Genomic DNA, 24274 nt, shown 5'->3' with positions numbered 1-24274 from the left:
CAGATTATTTTCGAATTCACTTGCGAACAAGCAATATTATCATCACATACCATAATTCAATAAAAATAAAATTCTTACTTGTTAAATGCAGCATATGCTTCGCCTGCACAATGATATTAACGCAAACCGCATACAACAAACGATTCTGGTCCTTATCTTCATCGTCTCTAAGATCGACGTTCGCTTGAAAATCGTCCATCTCCATAATAACGTACGTCAATGTTTTAAATAAAAATCTAACTAGAATAACATCAGGGGAGAGATTAGCGCAATTTTCATTCACATTTTGGACGTTTAAAGGATCAACGTTTGGTTTGACGTTGAAAAATATTGACTGTGGTGAAATGCAGGTGGATTTGAGGTAGTTTATGGATAGAAGGACTTCCGTTTCTGGTATTAAAACGAGAACTTTGCGCAGAAGAACCATTACGATTGTCAAGTACCGAAGTTTTAGTTTTCTGGGCGTAGTTTCCTGCAATAAAAAATATATGTTATATTTTTATGTTACCTTGAAATTAATAAGCTAAACTTATTTTACGACTCAAACTTTTTCACTTATTTATTATAATTTAATTACATATTACCGAACCGTATAAAGTGTGATGCGCTAGTTGGTCTGCTCTGCATAAAGTGGCTTTCGATTGGTGAAATAATTATTAAAATCTGTTCAGTAATTTCAGTGTTCCTCGTTTTGTTTTTGATCTTCCAGGATTTGAAAAATATTTAGTTTGTTGAATTGTAATCCAGCAAACAAAAAATTTTCCTATACTAATAATATAAAGATATTATTAGTATAGATAAAACCCTCATGTGTATAAATCGCGCCATAATTAGTTTATGGGTCAGAGACAAAAACACACAACACAGTCTTACCTGATCAGGTGGCGCTTTGAACAATATCTTCAAAAGTATTTCGACCCTTGTCTGTTCTAGCAGCACATCTCTATATAAAGATTGCAACAGCCTCTCTAGGGACTCTACTGCTTGCATGGAGTCGCATTCTACACTTCTCTCGCTGAGCAAGTTCAACAAGGTATCACTTGCTAGCTCTGACCAACGGTAGTAGCTTTCTGGATGCTCTTGTGAGAGAGATAGCACGCAGGATACTAAGTCCAGTACCTAAAAGGGAAAACATGACAATATTAAACATGAATGGTTTTGTTAGAATGTTCCCCATGATAATATTAAACACGAATGAATGGTTTTGCGGATTGGTTACATATAATATCCAAGTTTACTATTATTGAAATTAAGACATTAAATATGTCTTAAGTGGTGGGAATTTAAAAATATTTTTAAAATATACAATAACTTTGTTGTTTCACTAATCTTTATTGTTCTTGAAAGATGATCCTTTCCCCACCAGTAGGACGATACTTAACTGCGAATGCTAAAGGTTATAATATATCTAATTCAAAATCTTTAGATGATAGATTCAATTTAGTTGTAATTTCCTTTCTAAAGGGAGAATAGGAGGTAGGAGAATTTATTCATCCGCTTTCTAAAGATTTTGATTTGAATTGATTATTAACTTCAATCGGTTTAGTTTAAAATAGTTTGATTATTAATTACGCGCGTAAGAAAATGATCTCTCCAACCAAGCCAATTTTCGACATCATCACATCGATGTTTCGATAGTGTCATAGTCATCTATGTGTCAGTAAACATCTGTCCGGATTTTAATAAAATTCTTGTCAGTTTAATTAATTATTACTTATAATTACTTACTTTAGGTTGGTGCATAGTTTTCTGTAGCATGTAGAAAAGAACTTCTCTAGTAGCCTGGATCTCTTGCTGTTGGGCTCTACCCAGTACAGTGGCACCTTTAAATACAAATTATTAAAACGGATTCAGTGAGGAATTTAATTTCGCAGCCAATATGCAAACCGCTACACGCTCAAGCAATTGTGCGTTAAGAATTGAAAAAAACATCTACTCTATATTATTTATGAAAAATACTAGATTAATCTGTTTATTGTGTTTTTTTTTTATGTATTAATTTTTCATACGCAACTGTAAGAAAAACCTCTGGATCAATAAAACTCCGTTGTTTGCATCCACCATTCAATCTTTTAATTCCATTTCTTCTCCGTCACCACGACACACCACCGTTCTTGATGCCCGCGCTGACTCGAACCCCCTTTTCTCTTTTCTTTTCCAACTACCCCCATTTCATTTCCTTTTAAATTATAAAATAAACGAAGGTGGATTGCTTTTAATCTCACGCAAAATAAAATCTAACACTACATAACACAGATAGGACGGAGAAATGTACAAATATATATTACGGCGTTCGTTGAATACAAATTTTGTCTTACCTCCCATATTGCTGAAAACTTTGACAGCGACCGGCTCCAACCCAGCTATACATTCGTCCTGTGCCCCTGACGCCATCAAACCGTCGCATAGTTGAATTAGCTGGAATCAATTAATTTAAAATCTTCAAAACAACCAATCATATTTCTGAAAACACTAATTATGACCTATGGAGCTCATTAAATATGTTCTAATGTGATACAGTCCAGCAAATATTGGAATTAAATACCCCAAACAAAGGTTGTATGACAAACGCTAAGACGCTAATGTTATTTATGAGAGAAGAAACTGTACCTTAGGAATTTCGATAATTGTCTTCGTATGATGTTTCGAGGATGAAAGCTGCACCAAAAATAGGAGAATGCTGTTCACAAGGTCGCAACAGTTCCTAAAATGAATAATAGTTTTAATTAAAAAACCACTTACACAATACTTTGTTATGGGCAAAAGAAAACCTCCTGCTACATATATTTTATTATACCAAAAGATTTATTTATGGCTCCAATGAGTGTGAATTATTTTATTTTACTATAAACACTTAATACATTTCTTTGTTGAAAATTATACTGCCAACGAGGTATTCGCTGTTATCTGTTAAGGAATTTTGTTTACTATACCAAAAAAACAAGATTCAAGTAAGCAAAAAAGAAACAATCCTGGAAATTTTTCCAGGGGGCTAACTACGAACGCTTAAAGGAGTATTCATTTATAACTGTTGATGTTCATTTTCCAAGTTATAATCTTCAGTTTAGGGACGTCATTTAAACTATAATTAATTATTCACAAGTAAGCTGACTCGCTACTGGTCCAGGTGACTGAAATATGGATAAAAATGTAATATCGAAGACTCTATTTTTTACACATGAAATTAATGTTTTTTAACTCGACTAAGTAAGTAGTAACACTGAATCGCTCAGCGGCACGTCTTTGTCGGTAGGGTGGTAACTAGGCACGGCCAAAGCCTCGCACTAGACCAGAGAAAATTTAGAAATTATAAATTCTCGAAATTGCCTGCCGGGAATCTAACCTCCTATTTAAATTCGCAGCGCTTACCGTTGCGCCAGGGAGGGACTTATACTTATGATCGTAAAGGTACAGTTTTTGACCCAACTCACGGTATCTCATGCTGCTCGATTAAGTCCAATTGCTTCATGAGGAAGCCGATGAACACTTGATCGCTATCCAACATGCAATAGTTCACTCTTAATGCCAGCAACTGGTTGAGGAGACGCAGTACTGAACATTGAAGTGGTATGTCGTTCTGCATTGTGTAACTCTAAAACAATAAGTACTCTAATAAAAGTCGTTCATCTGTTTATTAGTTATACATCGTTTTCTAGTTATCCCTGCCATAAGTCCTATAATTTTTAATAGTGTTTTTCCTACACTTGCGAGAAAATATCAATTTTATTAATTTAAAATGCATATAAAAAATTTCGGAGCCGATAGGAATTAAGCATGCGACTCTTTCGCAATCGCGGCCTGAACAAAAGCGTTCACCAATAAGCTACGGCTCTCCTTCTGATGCCGAAATTAGTATGCATTTGTATCAGTCTTATAGCGACTGTATCACCATCTAGTATTACACATCGTAATTTCGATCTACTTTCCAAAAGTGTCTAAGTTACTTGGCATTCGACAAAAATTGTTCAGCTAAGGATCCACTTTACAAAGTTTACTGGTAAGAGGGTAAATGGCTGAGTTGTAATCACAAAAAACTATGTTATCGACTGCAGTTGGAGTAAACGGATAACGTTTAATTATTTGAAAAATAATTGCCAATCTGTTACTCAAATGAACTAATTTCAATAGAATATTTTCAATTCAATTATTCTTTAAATAAACATACCCAAATTTAAAATACGTTGTACGTACAAACTTAATCGTAATATTAAAAAAAACGTTCTTAATAGAAAGAATTTGCGGCTGAGTTAAGGTCTTACTTATAAATTAAATACAGAAATTTTCGGTGAAAATAACATGGAAAACATACCTTCAAAGACTGTATAACAACCGGTTCAAATAACCGTATGTAACGTTCCAATTCCTTCTTATTGGTACTCCATTTTCTATCCGTACGATTTTTCGAGAAATTCTCCATTGCAATCAGCAAATGTCTTTCGTCGAACATCCGTGGATTTTTCGAATCCAACGACAATTTTTGACTCGAATTCGAACTGACGCTACTTTTATCGTCGTCTATGGTTTTGAGGGCATTCACTAGCATCACATCTTGGAAGAAACTAGACGTTTCAGTATCGATTTTCTTATCAGCTATGCTCATGTAGTCGGTGTATTGGTTAATCATGTTGGTTCCAAAGAGGCATTTTAAAAGCTGAGTAATACAATAAACAGTTAAATCGGGGCTTAGGGGCAACATAACTTTAAGGTAGAAAAGGATTTCCTCTGTTACAGGCCCAAATTCCCTGTCCGTTGCAAATTCGAGTTGGATCGCCAAACAGTTTAGCGTTGTTGAGAGAAATTCGTGGAAAATACTTGTTTTTGGATCTAGATTAATCTGAAATCAAACATATAATAAGAAAATATAAAAATCATTTGCTAAATCTTTGACATAAATGTTTCTAAATTCTTAAAAAAGTGATACAATTAAAATCAAGCCATAATCATATAGCATTTTCAGAAGATGACTTACGAATATATACTAAATACTCACTTTATGATTGGAGTAAGTGGCTCGCAAATTTTCATATAATCGCATGTAGAAAGGTTCATTATAGAAATGTCCCGCAAAATTTGCCTTCAAACTGGTAGCGGGTACGGGCTGACGTTTACGTAATGATCCTTTGTCGTCAGAATCTGACGTAATACTGCCTTTTCTCTGAATGGAATCTAAATTAAAAGTGTTCTTTTAATATAAGATAATTAATATAAGATATAAGATAATTTAGATTAAATATAATTATTAATCATGCATTGTTTATTTTATATTAAAGGATTAAAATAAAGAAAGAAAATTCAAAATATTATTTAATTTAAAGAACGTCTTACTTATTAAAGTGATGCATTTATCGGGTTTCCTTTGCAGAGAATGGAAAATCTTTATCGTCTCTGTAAGCTTACTTGGCCATAATATTACTACATTTCTGACGTCACCCGGACATGGGTCCTTACCACAGTCACAGGAGCGTTTGGACCAAGCCATTGGTCAAAAAGTTCGTCAACAAGTTTGAAACGTCAAACCGAGCTAAGATCCTTGTCCTCGCAGGAATCACTCTCGGTTCGACGTCCCAATTCCGTCCCTGTCATCAGACCCATCTCCTCGGTTACGTTACAAACCTTAAGGTGGTTATCAGCTATTGATCTTTCGAAAATTTAGTCAACTAAGATGAAAATTAGCTTACTGATAAGATTTGCCTTACCTTGTGTTTTTCTTCTAACCGGGCTACCCGGCAAAGCTATACCACTTCTATGTAAATGCACATTAGGGTTGACATCCTCTATCAGATGCACCAAAACGTTCAACATTTTCAAGGTCACTTGCAAGAATTTCTCCGCTAAGCTAGCAACCTTTTGATTTTCCAAGTGATGCCATTTTTCTTTCAACTCCTGAGTATCACGCTCAAAGATGTCACGATTTGTTGTTCTGTGGCGCATTATGTTGTGGATTTCCACTTTAATTTAAAAATAAATTGTTTTACTAATGGTGCCGATTCTGTTGTACACAGATCTTTAAACTAAGTTGACAACTCTTAAAGAAGTGTCACCGTTATTACAAATGGAAAAGCCTGTCAATATAGTTTGGTCATAATATGTGTGACAGAATCAACACCAATATCGATTAAATTGTTGCGATTACGATAGTGCATTACGACATTAATTTATTTTGGTTATTTGTATCATAAAAAATATTTTTGGGTTTATCTTAATACTAAAATAGGGCCGAATCTAGATTATAAATCTAAACTGTGACAATTAGGTAATAGGTGCAAGTACAAAATATACAAAACAACCAGTCATTTAACTACCGAAATTTTGTCATAAGTAGGAATTGTGTAGATACATTTTACAAAAATGATACCTTTTGTCAGAAATAAAGAAACGCTTTTCAGTAGGAAAAACTATAAAAACAGTTTGAATAAAATATATAATATTTACCTGGATAAACCAATCTGCATATATCTAACAGCGTAGTCCGAACGCTAACAACACCATTGCAATAGTCCAGATTATCTAAGCAATAGCTCAAAATTCCCTGGTCAGAGTATGCTTCTATATGCTTCCAGGGGGACCATCGACAGCATATCATTCTGAGTGTTTCAAGGAGACCTTGCTATTGGATTAACGAGGGCATCATTAATAAACGTGGCAGAACGTCGGAATAGTTTTTCAGTATTTAGTCACGCTCTGATATTTGAAAGATGCTGTCAGTTGAAGTTTGACAAAAAACAAGTATTCCAAGGTTATTTAATAAGGTACCAGGGGTTTATTTTGTTTCTGTATGTGTATATGTGTGTATATGGGTGTGCGTATGTGCGTATGCGTGTGTGTATGTGTGTGACTGAATCAGTGCATGTGTGTATGTGTGCAATGTAGGAGTATATGTTATGCTAGTCGTTAGTGGAAAATAAATAAATAAAATTATAATAGGTAAACGCAGTAATCAAAAAAGAACATTATACAAAAAGTAACTTACCGAATAATGCTTGCAATCAGATGCCATCATTCTCCTGACCAAATCACCAACTATCGTCATAAGACTGTCCTTACATTCCAATGTTAAGCCTTTCTTTAACTGCTCAGGCAAATCGTTGTAGAAATAGATCTCTCTCACTAATTCCAGAGATAAGTGGTGCGAATCGAAATTAAAAAATTGTATGTGCTCTTTTGATATATTGGTCATCATTGATACTGGCGTTGCGCGTCTTGGTGGATAGATCTTTGGTACTATGCTAAAAAGTTTACATATTGGATAGAAGCAGGCGTTACTTTGCGGAAATCCATAATTTATTATAAAAATTAAGCTTAATTTGCTATACTCCGCGAACAGCAGGAGAATCTGTATGGTGTACTTTATAATTACTTCAATCCGTATACTCGGATATACTACTATATATTTCTACTATAATATTTCATAAAAAGTTTACAGTTTTTTTTAAACAAAATCGTTGCTAAGTAATACAAGTGGAATCACTACTACTACCAGCTGAGATTGCAGCTAAAGGCTAACTTGTAGGGAAATAAAACATTTTATAATGGGTTCGTTCCTCTTAGCCATGTAGCTACTTTAAAAACATACGTACCTTGAAATCGCTTGGGCAGCTGCCGTGCGAACCTTTTGATCCTGATCCGCTAACAAATGAAGTAGTGCGTCCATTATCAGTCTAGCTCGAGCATAATATTCCGGATGTAACGTAAAAAGTCTGCAAGAAGCGAATTCTTATGTTTGGTGAATTTTCAACGCAGAGTGACTTATTTTATTAAAATTCTGTTGCAGATTAACTTTAAAGAGATACTTCATTTAATCTATATTATTAAATCATCATCGTCATCAAATCAACCGATTGAAGTCCAGTGTTGGACATAAGTCTTTTCTAGGGCGTTCCAAACTCCAGGATTCTGGGCCGGTTGTATCCAGCAGCTTCCCGAGACTCGTTTGATGTCGTCTGTCCATCTGGTTGGGGGTCGACAAACGCTGCGTTCACCGGTGCGGGGTCGCCACTCCAACACCTTGGAACCCCAACGTCCATCGGTTCTTAGAGCTATGTGCCCCGCCCATTGCCACTTCAGCTTCGCGACTCGTTGAGCTAAGTCTAGTTCTTCTACGGATCTCCTCATTTCTGATTTGATCACGTACATTGAAGCCACCAACAATATAAAACTTAAAAAACTATGCCCGTTAAACTAGCACAGCTTAACGGGCATACTTTGGTCTGAAATCCGAGAGTCCTTCCTCCTAGAACGCTCATTTGAAGGAGAAAGTAGGTAACTTTGATTAGATACTTAAAATTACTAAACCGTTATTGAGAAATACTTACTTCGAATACGGCAAAGATTCGTAAAGTCTAGCTAGATTTACTCTAACTAGCCAATAGCTGTTGTTCATCACACTGATCAGCGAGTTCAAAGCATCGTTGATAATGCACCAGTGGACACTATTACACAATGCTGCTGATAAAGTTATCAGTGCGGTTAACGTGTGATTCACTGAGGAGTGGATCTCGTCGGCTAAGCCCTGAGAATAAACCGTAGTCAAAGTTAAATTATCATACACGAGGTTATGGAGAGCAATATCCGCCAACTCCGAAGTAACAAATAGCTGGCAAATAACATTTCAATGATAATAAATAAAAAAATATACTGTGTGTATTGACACACATCGCCATCTAGCCCCAAAGTAAACGTAGCTTACGTACTAAGATGACTGATGATTATTTTATTAATAATAAACATAAATATTTATAATATACAGATAAAGACCCAGACGCTGAAAAACATTCATGTTTATCACTCAAACATTTTCCAGTTATAAAAATAGTATTGTTCATACCATAACTAGACAAAGAAAACACAGAAATTTCGTGAGAGAATCGAAAAAGAGTTTTAAAAAGTAGACTAGGAATGCAGCTCAAAAAAATGTTACTGTCATTATCATCATCATCGCCCGCAGCCTTTTAACGTACCACTGCTGAGCGACTCTCTCATAGTAGAGACGGTTTTTGAGCAAAGACCCACCACCAATGGTGGGCTTGTTGCTTTACGCATGTCGCATAAAAAAGCTCTAAAAATAATAAAATATCTCAAACAAAATAAAAGGTTTTAGAAAGTATTCTGCTATGGCTAAGTAGTAAATAAATAGAATTTTATCCCAGAAACCAAGTATTTACCTTCAATAAAATTTCTATTAACTTCTCAATACCAAAATTTGCACTAACTTCCTTTGGTAACAAACTATAGTTTCTCCATCGATTATAATCGCCATGCGCCAAATCTAACGCAGCAACCAAATAATTTCCAATACAAACCCTCGCTAAGCCCCTAATTTGTGGATCATTATGACTCTCCAGCAACAGAAATAAATCCGACATGTGTTGGTATTCAAAATTCTCATTTTTATCTGTATTTTCAGTCGTGCGTACATCTGTATCAGGTGGAATATCTTTGCCAGAGACACACGCAACTTCTTCCATACGTTTCAGCTCTTTCCGAACTCTTTTTTCGTCTTTAGATGTGTCCATATTATCTGCAGTAGTGTCCATATTGATTGTTGATTCTCCAAAATGGTCAAATTTCATATCTAAATCTATGCTGGAAGATAGAATGTCCCCACTACTAGACATTGGATATCCAGTGGAAATATGGTCATTACTACCAGTCATATTAGAATTAGTGGTGAAATTACTATTCGTCATATTAGGGTTTGTACTGTCGGCACTCAAACCGCTCGCTACTAAATCTTTGGCAAACGCTTTGCTATCCAAAATGTTACTTTGTATATCTTTAGAACTTGAATTTTTTTGCTCGCTGTCCGTGGATTTTTCTAAAGATTTGCTATCTTTTTTTAATAATTGTTGTGACGGGCTGTCCGTGCTAGGATTCAGATATTCCTGGCTAAGAGATTCCGTTATGGATTCTTGGAAGCAAACGTTCCTTTCTATAATGAATTCATTGATGTGATCAGGATTTGTGTCGGTGCCTTCTGATGACCCTAAAATAACGATATTCAATTATGTTTTAGCTAGATTTATATTTACTGCTTTGAAGATACGCGAAGGTTTTAGTTATTATTTTTTTGTTATGTTATAAATATACCCTATTTAAATTAATCGGAAGATCTGAAAGAGGTATCCGTCCTGCATGTGAATAATGAAAAGGATATAATGAAAATTTGTTTTTTTTATTTCCACTTCTTCTCACCCATTCCGCGAACATAAAAACATAGGTATATCAAGCTCCTTCGTATGTATTTACTTTGAAAAGGCTTTTACTTTTAATTCTACAGTATACTTCAAAATAATTAAGGTTTTTAATGTTTTACGGCGATTTTTAATAAAAGCACTGCTGCAAGTCCAGTGTCAAGTGGAAAAAATTGAAAGTACAAAGGACCTTTTACACGATGTTCACTGTAGGAAGAATGGCTAAATTTACATACCGGAATAATTTTGGAATTTGAGATCGGCCTCCTTGTCCAAATACAACGTAGCGGCCTGAGGATATAACTGCATGATGATCGATATACAAGATAGTGCTGAGGATTTCACCGATACCCTTACGTTCCTAAAAATTATAACATTACGGATAAAGTATCTTCGATCCACGATAAACTCACTCGATGTATGCAATGAGTGTCCGAGGAAAAGTTCTCACCTACGAGCTGGGAACCTTTTTGGACCGGGGAAAAAGCTAATTTGTTCCAGCTTAACGTCAAAAATCAATCAAATAGACAGAATATCCTATCATAAGTAAGGGAAACATTATCTGTCCCTCAACATAACCCTGCTATTGTAATACAAATCTAACTCGGAAGCAGTCGCGTGCATAGAGGGTGTGCACAGGGTATGCAGGTGATATAAAATGAAGAAAATCTCCAGTACAAAAAAAGGCTCAAGAAAAACCTATCCACCTCCTTTATGTTTTCTTCAAGCTACCTAAGCGACATTGATGAATTAAATTGTGCCGTGCAGTCATGACAAAAGCCATTGACCCAAAAAGAAGAGGAAGTCAGTACAAAGTGAGGACTCCCATCAACCCATTAACGGCCCAATAAAGAACTCGGGTCAGCTCTCAGAATGAGAACGGTGAGAGAGAGAACGGTCAGAGAGAGAGAAGGTTTAGACCGCAGTCCACCAAGCTGTCCAAGTGCGGAACTAACACGTCTCTGAGAACGTTCATGCATGCAGTTTTCCTCACGATGTTTTCCTTCACCGTTACAGCAAGTGATATTTAATTGCTTAAATCAAAACGCAAATAACTCCGAAAAGGAGGAATTGGACTATACCAAATGTTAATAACTACTGCAATAGATAATTCTTTCAAAAATACTTAGTTAATTGGTATATTGAGTATGAATTAATGGATTGTATATGGTTACTAGGACTGGCTGTTTTAATGTTAGCAGTAACAAACTGTTTCAGATTTTGTTATATTAAATCGTAGATGTATGTTTGTAATTGATAATAAGGTATTAAACAACAGTTACATAAATAATAACTAATAACTATTTCACAATTAGAAAGCTATTTTTTGCAAGAAGTAACATAGGCTACGAACAATTAGATTCAGTAAAACCTGTACTTACCTATCTGAGATGATTCCTCCTTTATTTCCGGTTAAAAGGAACTTGGAAACGAGCAATCTCGAACAGTATTTTAGCCTCACGTCGTCATCGGAATTGGTTCCTATATTTATCTGAAAATAACATATGTTTGTCCACCAAGTTACACTACATTCATTCCAGTATTTCTAAAATATAAAATACCATCTTTTCATCGAGGTATCGGATAAAGATAAACAATTGGATCAATTGCCATCTGATTTCAAACACTTAGAGATTCGTAAGAGTTAACCTTTTACTAATCTCTTAGTTATTATTTGGTCAGAATGGTTTTCATAAATGTATAAGTAAAGAGCTATATGCTATGGTACGAAAACTGTCTCAGGCTACTGTCCGACTCATACGCTATATGTTGCCCAAGTTTTCTATTAATTCTTGCTTAACTTGTCTATACATTCTTGCCTGAGTTGTCAAGTAATAGTGCTTTTTGTGACAGATCTCGTCCGGGAAATTACTACTGCTGTGTTCCGGCGTGAAGAGTGTCGTTGCGGGCGTTATTACAGGTATATGAGGCCTTGACACCTACGCCTGAATGGACACAGTGCGGGACGTTGCAAGACGTGTTTCTTGCATTTGCTGTGAAGTGTTGCTCTGTTTATAGACGATAGTTTTGCACTGGCCATCAGGTGGGCCATAATTTGTGTCTGTATTGACTTCCGACCAACTATCTTGTACTATTATTTTTCGTAAAGGTAAAAATCAAAATTCAATTTCAAAAATTCTTTATTCACGTAGGCCTATCGCCAGTGGCGTGCATAGAGGGTATGCAGATGATATAAAATGAAGAAAATCTCCAGTAAGAGTTATAAAAAACTTAAGGATAGGCATAGTAAGAGTTATGAAAAGCCATTCCTTAAGTATTTATAACTCGTACTGGGGATTTTCTTCATTTAATATCATCTGCATACCCTGTGCATACCCTCTATGCACGCCACTGCCTATACACGCAGGCACTAATGAAGCGTTCTTACACATTTGTTTGCATAATAATTGTAATAATATGGTGATAACTACGTTCGCCAACTTCAAGCTAAAGTTACGAGGGTTCCATACGCGCCCTGGTCTAAGAAGCGCCAACAACAAACCTAGCAGGTTTTTTTTTTTATTGAAGTAAAATTAATTTATCCGATTTAAGTGGTTCCGTGGTAGTGGTTTTTTGTGTAAAAAAAAATTTCCGACCGAGCAGATGGCACACCTGATTGTCAGTTTGCCTGGTTTAAATGTTGCCTGGCAGAGATCGCTATGAAGCGATAAGGCCGCCTTTGGTATTCTACTTCTTTCGATATGTTTCTGTTTTTATTATATTTTATATATGTTAATGTTGTGGTATACAAATAAAGAGTTTAATAAATAAATAATAAATAAATAAGTGGTAAAACCATCGCTTATAAACAGAGCAACAATTCGCAGTACATGCAAGGAAGACATCTTTGCATGACGATGTCGTGTCCACCTGAGTCGTTCAACCTTAGGCTAAGGTGTTACGATTCATGCGCCTGTAATTATACCGTCACAGCATTGCAACAATATATATATACATATATATATATATATACTACGACAACGCACAAATCGCCACCTAACCCCAAAGTAAGCGTACCTTGTGTTATGGGTACTGAAATGAATATTTTTTTTATGAATAATATACATAAATACTTATAATATACATATAAACCCAGCCACTGAAAAACATTCATGCTCATCACACAAACATTTTTCAGTTGTGGGAATCGAACCCACGGCCTTGAACTCAGAAAGCAGGGTCGCTGCAAACTGCGCCAATCGGCCGTCAATGCTTGCAAATAAGCATGGTGATTCTTACCTTCAATCCACCTTCACGGGTGATAATACCTTCATCGTCCGTAACATCGTCCTCGTACTCTTGCAACTTTTCCGACAAATCCCTGGACAGTTGTTCGGCGTCCGTCATGTGTATTTCTAAATCGCTTTCTGGTGAATCTGGGGTCTTAAGAAATAAGCACCCATTTTATTACCATAAATCGTATAATATCCATTATCAACGTGTTAATTATTTATTTTTTGACAAATTAAGTTTACATCACGCTTTGTCAATAGCATAGACAAAGGCACTTGTAATTGACGTGCATATCGGTTTATGTTATTGTGTATATTTAAAAACGTGAAATATGTAACCCATTAACGGCCCACAAGTGGGCACGGGTGACCCCTCAACAAGAAAGTTTAGGCCGTAGTCCACCGTGCTGGCCCAGTGCGGATTGGTAGACTTCACACGCTGTTGAGAACACTATGGAAAAATCCTCACGATGTTTTCCTTCACCGTTGAAGCAATTGATATTTAAAAATGCTTCAATTAAAAACGCACATAACTGCGAAAAGTCAGTGGTGACTGCTTTACCTTACCCACAGCTTATAAAAAAAAATACTTTGATACAAATAAATAAAAAATACTTTGTATAATTACCTGTATTGCCAATTCGTCCATGCTGCCGCATTCCGAATTCAACTGAAGCAAACTGCCCAATTGTAAAGCACCGCTAAATGTAATTTCAGTATCTCTGACATCTATGGGCATGCTAGCAACTGTCTTAGACGATATAGCACTTGTGTAGCCTTAAATATAGAAAAAACAATGAATAGACAAGGCCGACTAGCGCAGTGGGTAGGGGACTCTGCTTTCAGAGTCCAAGGCTGTGAGTTTTATTTCCACAACTAGAAAACGTTTGTGTGATGATAATTACTCGGCGTTCATCTATATATTATAAGTAGTCATGCATACAGTGGCGTGCATTGCATATATGCAAATAAGCAGTGCATACCCTACCCTCAGGGTCTTAAAGAACCTTCAGATAGGACCATTAAAATTTTGTAATTAAAAAAACACTAAGTAAAAAATATATGAAAGCGCCATCTAGTAATGAGCGGCCAAACTTCTAGGTCAATTGTCGCTAGACAGGCGACAGCGCAACCAGCGCGCGCGAGGCGTAGGTATAGCTTATAAAATAAAAATTTCTACTTCGTATTTTAATTTTTAACCGTAAATGCTAAACATTTACCTTTTAAAACACGTAAAAATACCTATATTATCATTTAAATCTCATGTTATCGATTGCAGGGTAAATCAATTATTATGAATCACTCGACATATGACGCCATCTACTGTTGCATAGAAATATCAAATAAAATAAGCACGCCCAAAGAAAGAATCGTTCTGCTAGATGTGTGCGTGCAAGTTAGTAGTGTGTGTCGTGTAATGTTATAATCGTGCGCTTGTACTTACAAGATTAGCATCGGTCTTGTGTGAACAGTTTCATTCATAAATTCTCTATGTATAGGTGTCTATAAGCACTGCTTACGGAAGTGGATAATCAATTACGTGTTTGATTTTTTTATGAAAAGTATTCCAGGAATTATTGGAAAGTGAGAAAGTTAACAATAAATATTGTTTCTATTTATTGTTGACATATCAAAATAAAATAGCGTTCGTACCCATAAACGTACTTACAAAAAAATTAAAGACATATTTTGACTAATTTCGATTGCAATATTATCATTAGCATATTCAATCGCCATTATTGTTTACCTTCGATGCTGCTCTATGGCGTTGGTGATAAATAAACGGTTAAAGTGCATAAATTCAGCAACTTATAAAAGTTTGAGTAGTGATAGTTTAATGTGTTAACGTTATTTTATAGTTTATTCATTCATTTTATAATGAAAGCATATTCGTGCGGTATTTGTTTGGGTTCAGTGTGCCTGGAAAAAGTACTTAGAGACAACTTTAATTTCTATCCCTTTATCGTAAAATTAGAAATCATTCGCAAAGGAAGGTGTGTACCAATGTTACAAATATCCACAAAAAAAGGTGATAAAGTAAAACGTATGTGTAATAATAAATATTACGAAAACTATTCTTGACTAAGCGGCTTTGTACACACCAATCGATTATTTTGCTTTCCTTTTGTTTTATTGTCCAATATACGTAAAGTTTGAAATGATAAAGGATATTGTGATATTAATAATTTTCATCAAGACGCTAAAAACATGGAAAAAAATATTATCATCTTCAGTGTGCTTAGAAAATGCTGCCGAATGGTGTGTCATAATTTTGTGACGTAAATCAGGGTATGTACTTTTATTCAATTAGCAGTAGATAGACGATAGTATTAAATCAATCAAAAATATAACTTTCGTAAAGTAATTTGAATATAAACCGACATATCTAAAATATAAATTTTACTTTATGTTTGTGCTGAACACCTTGTGCATACCCTGGGTCCAAGGGCTATGCACGCCACTGCATGCATACTATTCATAAATATTCATCAGTTATCTTAGTGCCCATAGCACAAACTAAAAAATATATATTTAATAAATAAATAAATAAATAATAAATATACTACGACAAAACACACATCGCCATCTAGCTCCAAAGTAAGCGTAGCTTGTGTTATAGGTACTAAGATGGCTGATGAATAATTTTATAAATAATATACATAAATAATTATAAAATACAGATAAACACCCAGACACTGAAAAACCCATGTTCATAACAGAAACATTTTCCAGTTGTGGGAATCGAACCCACGGCCTTGGATTCAGACAGTAGGGTCGCTGCCCACTGCGCCAATCGGTCGTCAGTTTGCTAACGAAACTTTTGATAAAATTATATATTGTCAATTACTCAAAAGTAACTTTCAGTGAGTTGAATCATTTCGGCTAAACTACGTCCAAGAACTGGTTCCATATTTATTTGCAAGTGCACGGATGAAACCATGTAACAGGTAGTAGAAAAATACCAGACATCCAGAATTTGGGAGCAATTACATTATCTAAATCCAATATGGCGGACTAATTATTTTTTATGTACCCGCATGTTATAAGTATGATATAAAATGGTTTGCTGAGAATAAAATAAAAGCACGTTTTACAAAAAATATTATTGAAGTTTTTTTTTATTCCACTACAAGTTAGCCCTGGACTACAATCACACCTGGTGGTAAGTGATGATTCAGTCTAACATGGTAGCGGGCTATCCTGTTGGGGAGTATGGTACTCATAGCCCTTATAGATTTCTACTCGGCATGGCACCGGAACACTAAAACTAGCCACGGCCAAAGCCTCCCACCAGACCAGACAAGGAAAAATCAGAAATTGAAAATTCCCAAACTGCCCCTGCCGGAAATCTATCCCGGGAACTCCAACTTAAATTCACAGCTCTCACCGCTGCGCCAGGGAGGTCGTCAAAAATTGATGAAAAATTTTAAACGATGCAATACAAGCAAATAGATGGGCTAGCTAACTTACTTATATTTCTCCGGTGTCCCTTCTCGCTCCTCCTATCATCAAGGCAAACTGCTCTCGGATTTTTTTCTAATAACGCACGTTTGTACTCATCTTTGGCTTGCGACAAAAGTACGGATAGACATTCCATTACCGTATTTTGTATATTGTGCTCGGTAGTTGTCTGCTCTATATAGTGAATACAAAGTTGGTAAAGCTGGAAAAAAAAGTAGTAAAAACCCAATAAAAAACATTGCAGTTGTATAACTAAATTTATACAAGTACTAAATAACAAGTAATTAAAAGTTAAAGAAAGGTCTTTCGAATATTCCTGTGAGCTAATGAATAAAAAGTATTAATTTTTTAGACTTCAGAGTAGATAATGAATATAAATCACTAATAAAGATAATTTTTTTACAAAATTCTTCAGGAATGGGAAATTGGCCTTTGCGTATCCATTCGACGACACCAACGCCATTCAAATAAGAGCTTGCGAAAGTATGCTTTATCGCACGGTATAAAGTAAGCTGCTATGCTATAAATCCGGTGAAAGTAGTCGACAAGTAGACCTTGAGTTTGGCAACCCCTCATATATTTCTTACCACCTATACAACCCGCTTACCACAAGTTGGCAACGCCAACTCAGTAATTATTTTTTTATTTCAGCTAATTGCTTTTAAAGCTTATTACTAAACCACAAAAAAATTTAAGATTAGTACTTTGATAACAAAAAAAAAGTTAAAATGTTAAATTATTATACCTCCAAATAGTCCTGCGCACTAAACAAATCATTTTCTTTGAACTTGGAAATATTGTTTATCTGGAAGATCGCTTTGATAACACAAAACCATCCCACCAACGCATTGTCTTCTTGAGCAGACGGCCATAATTTTTCTGTTGAGAAATTAGTACACTATTTAAATTAAATTCATTCTCAAATATACACAGTTCTGGGGGAGCATTGGATTTGTCAAGAGAATTTCACGTTAAAACGCAGTAAAAAAATTATTACAAGGATAAATTTTAATTAATGATATCCACATAATATATGTGTATGTGTAATAAACGGGGGTAAACTTCTCCTATTCCATGTTCCCGTCCTCTAGCTGGTGGACACGTTAATTATATCCCTTGTAATTATAATTTTTATCTCCTTCCTGTGCTAGCCCTGCAGGAGATGTTATCTTCACAAATTCTTCTATCCAATACAACTGATCTGTTATATCAGGAATTATATTTATATGTGATGTTAAACTTACCATAAACTCTAGCTAAAACATTAGTGAGTAAAGGCTCCCGATGTGAACACAGATGAGCTACACAATTTGCAATACCCCTCCTTACTGCTGGCTCCGAGCATTCCACATGTCCTAAGAGGGCTTTTGATAATTCTGTGAAAAATATTGATAAATAAATTAAAACTAATTGCTAAAATAAACTTCAAGACTTTTTAAGTTTATTTATGTATATACATTGACAGGTTAGTCTTTGAAAACTATACTGACAATAAAGCTGAAGATTTGTTTTTTCTTTATTTGTTTCTTACTTTGACAGTGAAAATATCTGGTAAGATATTTTAGATTATTAAAATCGGTTTGCATCACCTTACTTTAATACGCTCCAATCCTTATGAGCAGAACATTCGAAGAAAAAGCACTGGATGGCGACGCGACTCGGTGGGTCAGAGTATATTTCTTTAAAATAACTGGTGAATTTGTTTGGAATAGATTTCTTAGCAGAAGTTAAACGCAAAAGATTTCTCGGAGAACCGTGATGTTATAAAAGCATTATGTTACCAACACCCATTACGAATTTCACAGCAATTCACAAATATTGACTTATATCAATATTTCAGGTAGTGATAGCACGAAATGAGGGTTAAATTACATTTTGATACAAGTTATAAAAATAAATATTGAATATTTCTACCAAGCAGTAAAACAAAATGTAAAAAAAAAAAATTAGACAAAATGCAGACAAAACCTTCGCAACATCAATAATGTACATACCGGATATCTCTTCATCAGTGGTATATTCTGCCAAAGCTTTTAGTAGCCGCGGTAAATTAAGATCTAATGCTTCCACAATAAGTTGAATTTCATTTGTCTGTCGCACAATTTGACTTAGCTTTGGAAACAGTGTTTGTGCTTGATAACGGATTTTGCCAACACCCGGACGTAACCAGCAGTCTCCAATGCAAATGCGAGAGAGAGCTGCTCGAATCCACCTTGAATGATATCAAAATTTATTGAGTTTGGTTCAGATAACTTTACTATATTTAATTAGGATTCCCACCAACTTTATAGTAATGATTTAAAGAATTTTCCAAAATAAACTCAATTACAACGAGGTTGGAGTTCTTAATGAAATGGAAAACATACTTTTTTTAATTTAATTATAGTCAAAAGATATATATTTTTTAATTTTATTAGTAATATAAAGTAGATAACTTAGATAGATCCTCAACATCTCTTTTTTTGGGCTTGTCTCCATACTTGGTTGGCTTGAACTGTCTGTTGTACGTGTTATCCTCAAGATTTTGGTGTCTCTCTAGTCTCTAACAGGCACATGCTCCCACAAATAGCACACTTTGTTGTAAAAAAGCTAGACAGAAGAACTTAAAGAAGAATCCATAATGAAGAATATCATTTGCACAAATACCTGCACACACAGGTTTTATTTATTCCTAAGCATTATATTTATTTTACTTCACTGCTCACTTACTATGGGCCTCATAGGCTCAGAGTCACTCAGCAGGCTTTAGAGAGAGCAATGCAAGGTGTATCTCTACATGATCAAATCAAAAATTAGGACATAGCTAAGCTAGTTGCGAAGCTGAAGTGGCAATGGGCAGGGCACATAGCTTGGAGAACCGATGGACCTTGAGGTCTTAAGGTGCTTGAATAGCAACCCTGCACCAGTAAACACAGCATTGGTCGGCCCCCAACAATGTGAACAGAGGCACATAAGGCAAGTTGCTGGGAGCTGCTGGATGCCAGCGGCCCAGGGCCATGGTTAAACTGATGACTTCAGTGCTCAATGTGCTACCAACTGGCAAACCCCAGAAAATTATAATAAAAAAATTACCTAGCATTTTTGTTCACATCTATTTGGTTTTGTAAAAGAATATTAGTTTTGTAGGAGTGGAAGGTATAGCCCCCAGCTACTGCTCTGTTCAGTGCTTCATCTCCCAGAAGCCGAACCTCAGCCTGCAATAAAAAAAATAACTCCAATTATGGTTATTTGTAAATGAATTACAAAACAAAATATATAAAGACAACTCCACTCTCATAGAAGACTTACAAGCCTTGGCCCTATTCCACAACTCAGAAGCCTACCAAATTTAAAGTGACTGAGTGTTATGATTATATAATTATACATACATAACATCTATAAATCTATATAAAAATGAATTGTGATGCAGGTGACTTAAAAAACTCAAAAATGGTTCAACCAATATATTTATTTTTGATCACTTTAAGACTAGAAATATTTTGGGATACAGTGAAAAAACTTCAAAGGACTACTGCCAGATCCATTTTAATACATTTGTACATACGTATTATTGCCACTCTGGATTAACAATAGATGGCAGTCTTTAGGAGATTAATTATTGTAGGTTTTCATAACACAACTATGTCATATAGTAATGCAACTTTGATACTTTTTAATTTAGTATAAAAAGGTTTTATGCCTTCCAATTTTCAAGTAGGTCAAACTTGACTTACAAACAAACTAAGTTATCATCATAATTTCACCTTAACTTAAAAATTTTTTGAAAGCATCAAGTTTTAAGTTTAGATTTGGACATTGAGATTAATCTGAGAGGTCAATTATTTTTGTAATATACATAATACACACACAAATAATTTCCTGTATTTTTCCAATATTACCAATATTTTTATTAAAAAAAATAGCTCAGTGGTAACAGCATCAGCCCCCCTTTTGGGGCACAGATTTTGATCCCTAGCTAGGACCTGTAACTTTTCCTTGTTTTAACTTTAAACAATTAATTACCATTTGCATGAACATTGTAAGGAAACCTACATGCCTGAGAGATCTCCACAATTTTCTCAAGCGAGTGTGCGGTTGTTGTTCACTTGATTACTTATTATTCTGAGAGGACACCTGTGCCCTGGAGTGGCCCTATAATGGGGTGATTGCATACAATCAACCCATTATAGGGCCACTGCAGAGTATGGTAGCGGTAGTACTCTGTAGAGTATGGTGGTTGGGCATGGTGGTACAGAGAGAATCAAGATCCCTGATGTGGATAAATTGTACAAAAATATATAGAAATAAAAATATATGCAATGAGCACATGCTACCAAAGTAAAATAAAACTGTTTTTCATAAAATAATATCTTTCTGGCTACAATAATATGGCCTGTTTGATAATTAGTTATTCAACCAAACCGGGTGAATTTTACAGTTCGCTAAATACTTACACTTTCATTGCTCGCCAAAGTTAATAAAGTCGGTATGGCAGAGTGTAATAAATTTGCATAATGTCTCGCACAGTTGTGTCGACCGCCTAGCGCTCCCAGACACCGACCCAAGGTCCCAGCCGCTGCTTGAAGCTCATGGCCTCTGCAAGAACATCTTATTTGCAAATAACACCAAAAAAACAGTAATACCATATATCGAACCAACTCACTTTGCTAACCCTTCACTGTGCTTCAAGTACTCTAACGCTTTTTCCGCCTTTTCCAACACGTTCATGACTGCTTCAACATCAGCCAAGGTATGGAAAAGTGAATAGGATCATAGTTATGAAAATTCGTAAGCAAACAATCGGAATTTCCGCAGCGGAAAACGCAGTAAACAAATTGGAAAATCAATCACTCAGACGTTTGTTGACGTTAGTTTTTTTTATTACCAGACTAAATAATAATTTGTCGACAAAATAAGCAAACTCGATTTCGACCAAAGCGAATATAAACACTACAAAGTTCAATATGCTCGCTGGTTCACGTTTAAATGCTTTTTATTACAAATAACGTTGCACATATTGAGACAAATGGAAATTTTTACAATTGTTTTTTTCTAACATTATTACTGAAACGAACAAAATAACAGACAATTACATTTTGTTTAGTGCAGCACTACTGCACTAAAGCAGAGGTCCATTCTAATATGCGAACGAAAAACACATAGAAGTCACAATTTCTAACAAATTGTGGTTTAAAAGCATTAAAAAAAAAAAAACGCTGTTTTCGTTAGGGATAGCCACTAACTTAACCTTAGGAACTTTTGAGCAGTAGTTATGGCTCTGTTTTTTTCGTTCGCTTGCACGAGCTTATTGCTGTAGGATGGAAACATTTAACATCGAATTTAAATATATGAATCACATAGGTACCGCAATATTTTATTATTACTGTAATGTGCCTATTTCGGGAAATCTGTTGATTGCGTTCGGAAATACATACAATCTAGCGAAAATAATATTCCACTTACGATTTTCTATAATCTGTATTATGATATTTTGTTGTAGTAGTAAGTAAGATAAATTAAATTTTGTATTAAAATAAGATATGAAATGGAAGTTAATATTTATCCCAGTTATAGTAAGGTCAAGGTTTTTAAACTTCACATGATAACAGACGTCAATGTCAACAGTAGTTAACACTGAAAAAATAAACCTGAAGTGATAAAAAGAATCACAAATTACAATGTCTGATGTAAATACCGACGAAGGGGACATTATGTATGGACTAAAAACAGTTTTGGCACAAATCGAAGGTGCTGTAGCCCGAAGAAGTAAGGTAAATTTTTAATAATTATCGGACCCACTTAGATATTAAATAATCAGTAATTCTGTAACCAATAGGTACTTTGTCAAGTTGGACTTATTTATTATTTTGGGGAACTACTTAATCCAATGGTGTCTAGTGTGACCTTCAAAATATGTCCAGACAGGCTAACATATAAATCCAAATGATGTGTAATAAAATTTGGATGCATTTGCATTGCATTTTTATGTTCATTTCACCTCACACTCGTGGATCAGCAGGATCTGAGAGGTAAGACGAATGTAATTACCGAATGTCTATTTATTTCATTATAGGATCTTCCACAAGTCACACCAAAATTAGTGGCTGTATCTAAAATTAAACCTGTGTCTTTAATAATACAAGCATATGAGGCTGGACAACGTCACTTTGGAGAAAACTATGTTAATGAATTAGCTGAAAAGGCTCACAATCCACAGATAATTGAGAAATGTAAAGAAATAAAATGGCATTTCATTGGACACCTACAAACTAATAAAATTAACAAGTGTCTAGGGTCACCAGGGCTGTATATAGTAGAGACAGTGGCCTCAGAGAGATTGGCAGATAACCTCAATAAACAGTGGGTGAAGATTAGAAAATCAGACGAAAAGTTGAACATTATGGTACAAGTTAATACTAGTGCCGAAGAAGGTACTTTTTCTTTCTATTTTAAGTAAAAATTTCATTATTGCAATGCTTGGAAACAATTGTTATTTACTAGTTTCATTGCTCTAGTTTTGCTTTTTGCACTGAGAAAGTGTTTACTTCACTTAGCAATTGTGCATTGTAACGTCTAAAGCTCCTGACAAAGTTCCTGAGTCAGAGAGAAAAGTACACAGAGTAAATTGTGCAAGATCTGTGTGTAATTTTAAGAAATTATCAATTGCACTACAGCTTTGCATGGATTTAGCTGGGCTTAAAATGTTTATTGAATATTATTCATTAACTGCAACCATAATGTATTTGTATTTGTGAATTTTCTCTGCAGTGTTATTTATAATAGGTAGGTATTTTTATATGAATGCATGATTTACATTATATTGTGTACATAATTTTATAATGTGTTTGTTTGTTTACAGCTAAGAATGGAGTAGAGCCATCTCAAGCCACAAACCTTGTTGAGTATGTCATTAAAAAATGTACTGATCTAAACTTTAAAGGTTTGATGACAATAGGTCAGTATGATTATGACACATCACTTGGTCCTAATCCAGACTTCTTATCTCTGGTTAAGTGCAGACAAGAAGTTTCTGAAAAACTAAATTTGGATATAAATGATGTGGAATTATCTATGGGAATGTCAACTGACTTTGAACATGCTGTAAGTGGCTTCTTAATAAATGATAATGCAAAATGTTGAATACAAACACATTTTATATTAAAATTTCCAACAATACAATTTTTTCTACCTCAGTATTTTTATTTTCAGATTGAATTAGGGGCTACAACTGTTCGTGTAGGCTCTAAAATATTTGGAGCCAGACCACCGAAAAACTAGTAACAGTGTATGAACAACATAAATAAAAATAAATATGTATTTTTCGAATGTTAAATATAGAGGAGAAATAAAATGTTTTGAGTTATTTAACATCTTAATATAGGTATAAGTTATTTTGTTAATATTCTATGA

General features: G+C 34.9%; 2 protein-coding genes across 3 annotated transcripts in view; one reads left to right on the top strand and one right to left on the bottom strand.

Annotated features, from left to right (window-relative positions):
* LOC120634128 (huntingtin) overlaps positions 1 to 21698 on the bottom strand; it is a 35908-nt gene extending 14210 nt beyond the window's left edge. For both annotated transcript variants that reach the window (XM_039904526.1, XM_039904527.1), the window contains exons 1-25: positions 21528 to 21698; positions 21319 to 21460; positions 19958 to 20079; positions 18880 to 19097; positions 18130 to 18261; positions 17631 to 17764; positions 16895 to 17087; positions 14052 to 14200; positions 13431 to 13574; positions 11573 to 11682; positions 10427 to 10551; positions 9162 to 9982; positions 8313 to 8509; positions 7578 to 7697; positions 6971 to 7226; positions 6433 to 6607; positions 5697 to 5948; positions 4991 to 5166; positions 4310 to 4834; positions 3432 to 3592; positions 2611 to 2704; positions 2319 to 2418; positions 1729 to 1823; positions 874 to 1119; positions 79 to 472 (exon numbers count right to left, since the gene is read on the bottom strand). In XM_039904526.1, the coding sequence (XP_039760460.1) occupies positions 79 to 472; positions 874 to 1119; positions 1729 to 1823; positions 2319 to 2418; positions 2611 to 2704; positions 3432 to 3592; positions 4310 to 4834; positions 4991 to 5166; positions 5697 to 5948; positions 6433 to 6607; positions 6971 to 7226; positions 7578 to 7697; positions 8313 to 8509; positions 9162 to 9982; positions 10427 to 10551; positions 11573 to 11682; positions 13431 to 13574; positions 14052 to 14200; positions 16895 to 17087; positions 17631 to 17764; positions 18130 to 18261; positions 18880 to 19097; positions 19958 to 20079; positions 21319 to 21460; positions 21528 to 21592 (5146 nt within the window). In that variant the 5' untranslated portion in view covers positions 21593 to 21698. The remainder of the gene's footprint in view (positions 1 to 78; positions 473 to 873; positions 1120 to 1728; positions 1824 to 2318; positions 2419 to 2610; positions 2705 to 3431; positions 3593 to 4309; positions 4835 to 4990; positions 5167 to 5696; positions 5949 to 6432; positions 6608 to 6970; positions 7227 to 7577; positions 7698 to 8312; positions 8510 to 9161; positions 9983 to 10426; positions 10552 to 11572; positions 11683 to 13430; positions 13575 to 14051; positions 14201 to 16894; positions 17088 to 17630; positions 17765 to 18129; positions 18262 to 18879; positions 19098 to 19957; positions 20080 to 21318; positions 21461 to 21527) is intronic.
* A 434-nt stretch (positions 21699 to 22132) lies between these two features.
* On the top strand, positions 22133 to 24219 carry LOC120634224 (pyridoxal phosphate homeostasis protein). Its single transcript, XM_039904695.1, has 4 exons — positions 22133 to 22635; positions 22938 to 23295; positions 23724 to 23965; positions 24074 to 24219. Exons 1-4 carry the CDS (start codon positions 22543 to 22545, stop codon positions 24140 to 24142), a joined length of 762 nt encoding a protein of 253 aa, XP_039760629.1. The 5' UTR covers positions 22133 to 22542; the 3' UTR covers positions 24143 to 24219.
* Positions 24220 to 24274: the final 55 nt, after the last annotated feature.

The sequence above is a fragment of the Pararge aegeria genome, chromosome 23, assembly GCF_905163445.1.
Source record: "Pararge aegeria chromosome 23, ilParAegt1.1, whole genome shotgun sequence".
NCBI lineage: Eukaryota > Metazoa > Arthropoda > Insecta > Lepidoptera > Nymphalidae > Pararge > Pararge aegeria.
Note: the sequence above shows the minus strand (reverse complement) of the source record. Positions and strands in the feature narration are given on the sequence as shown.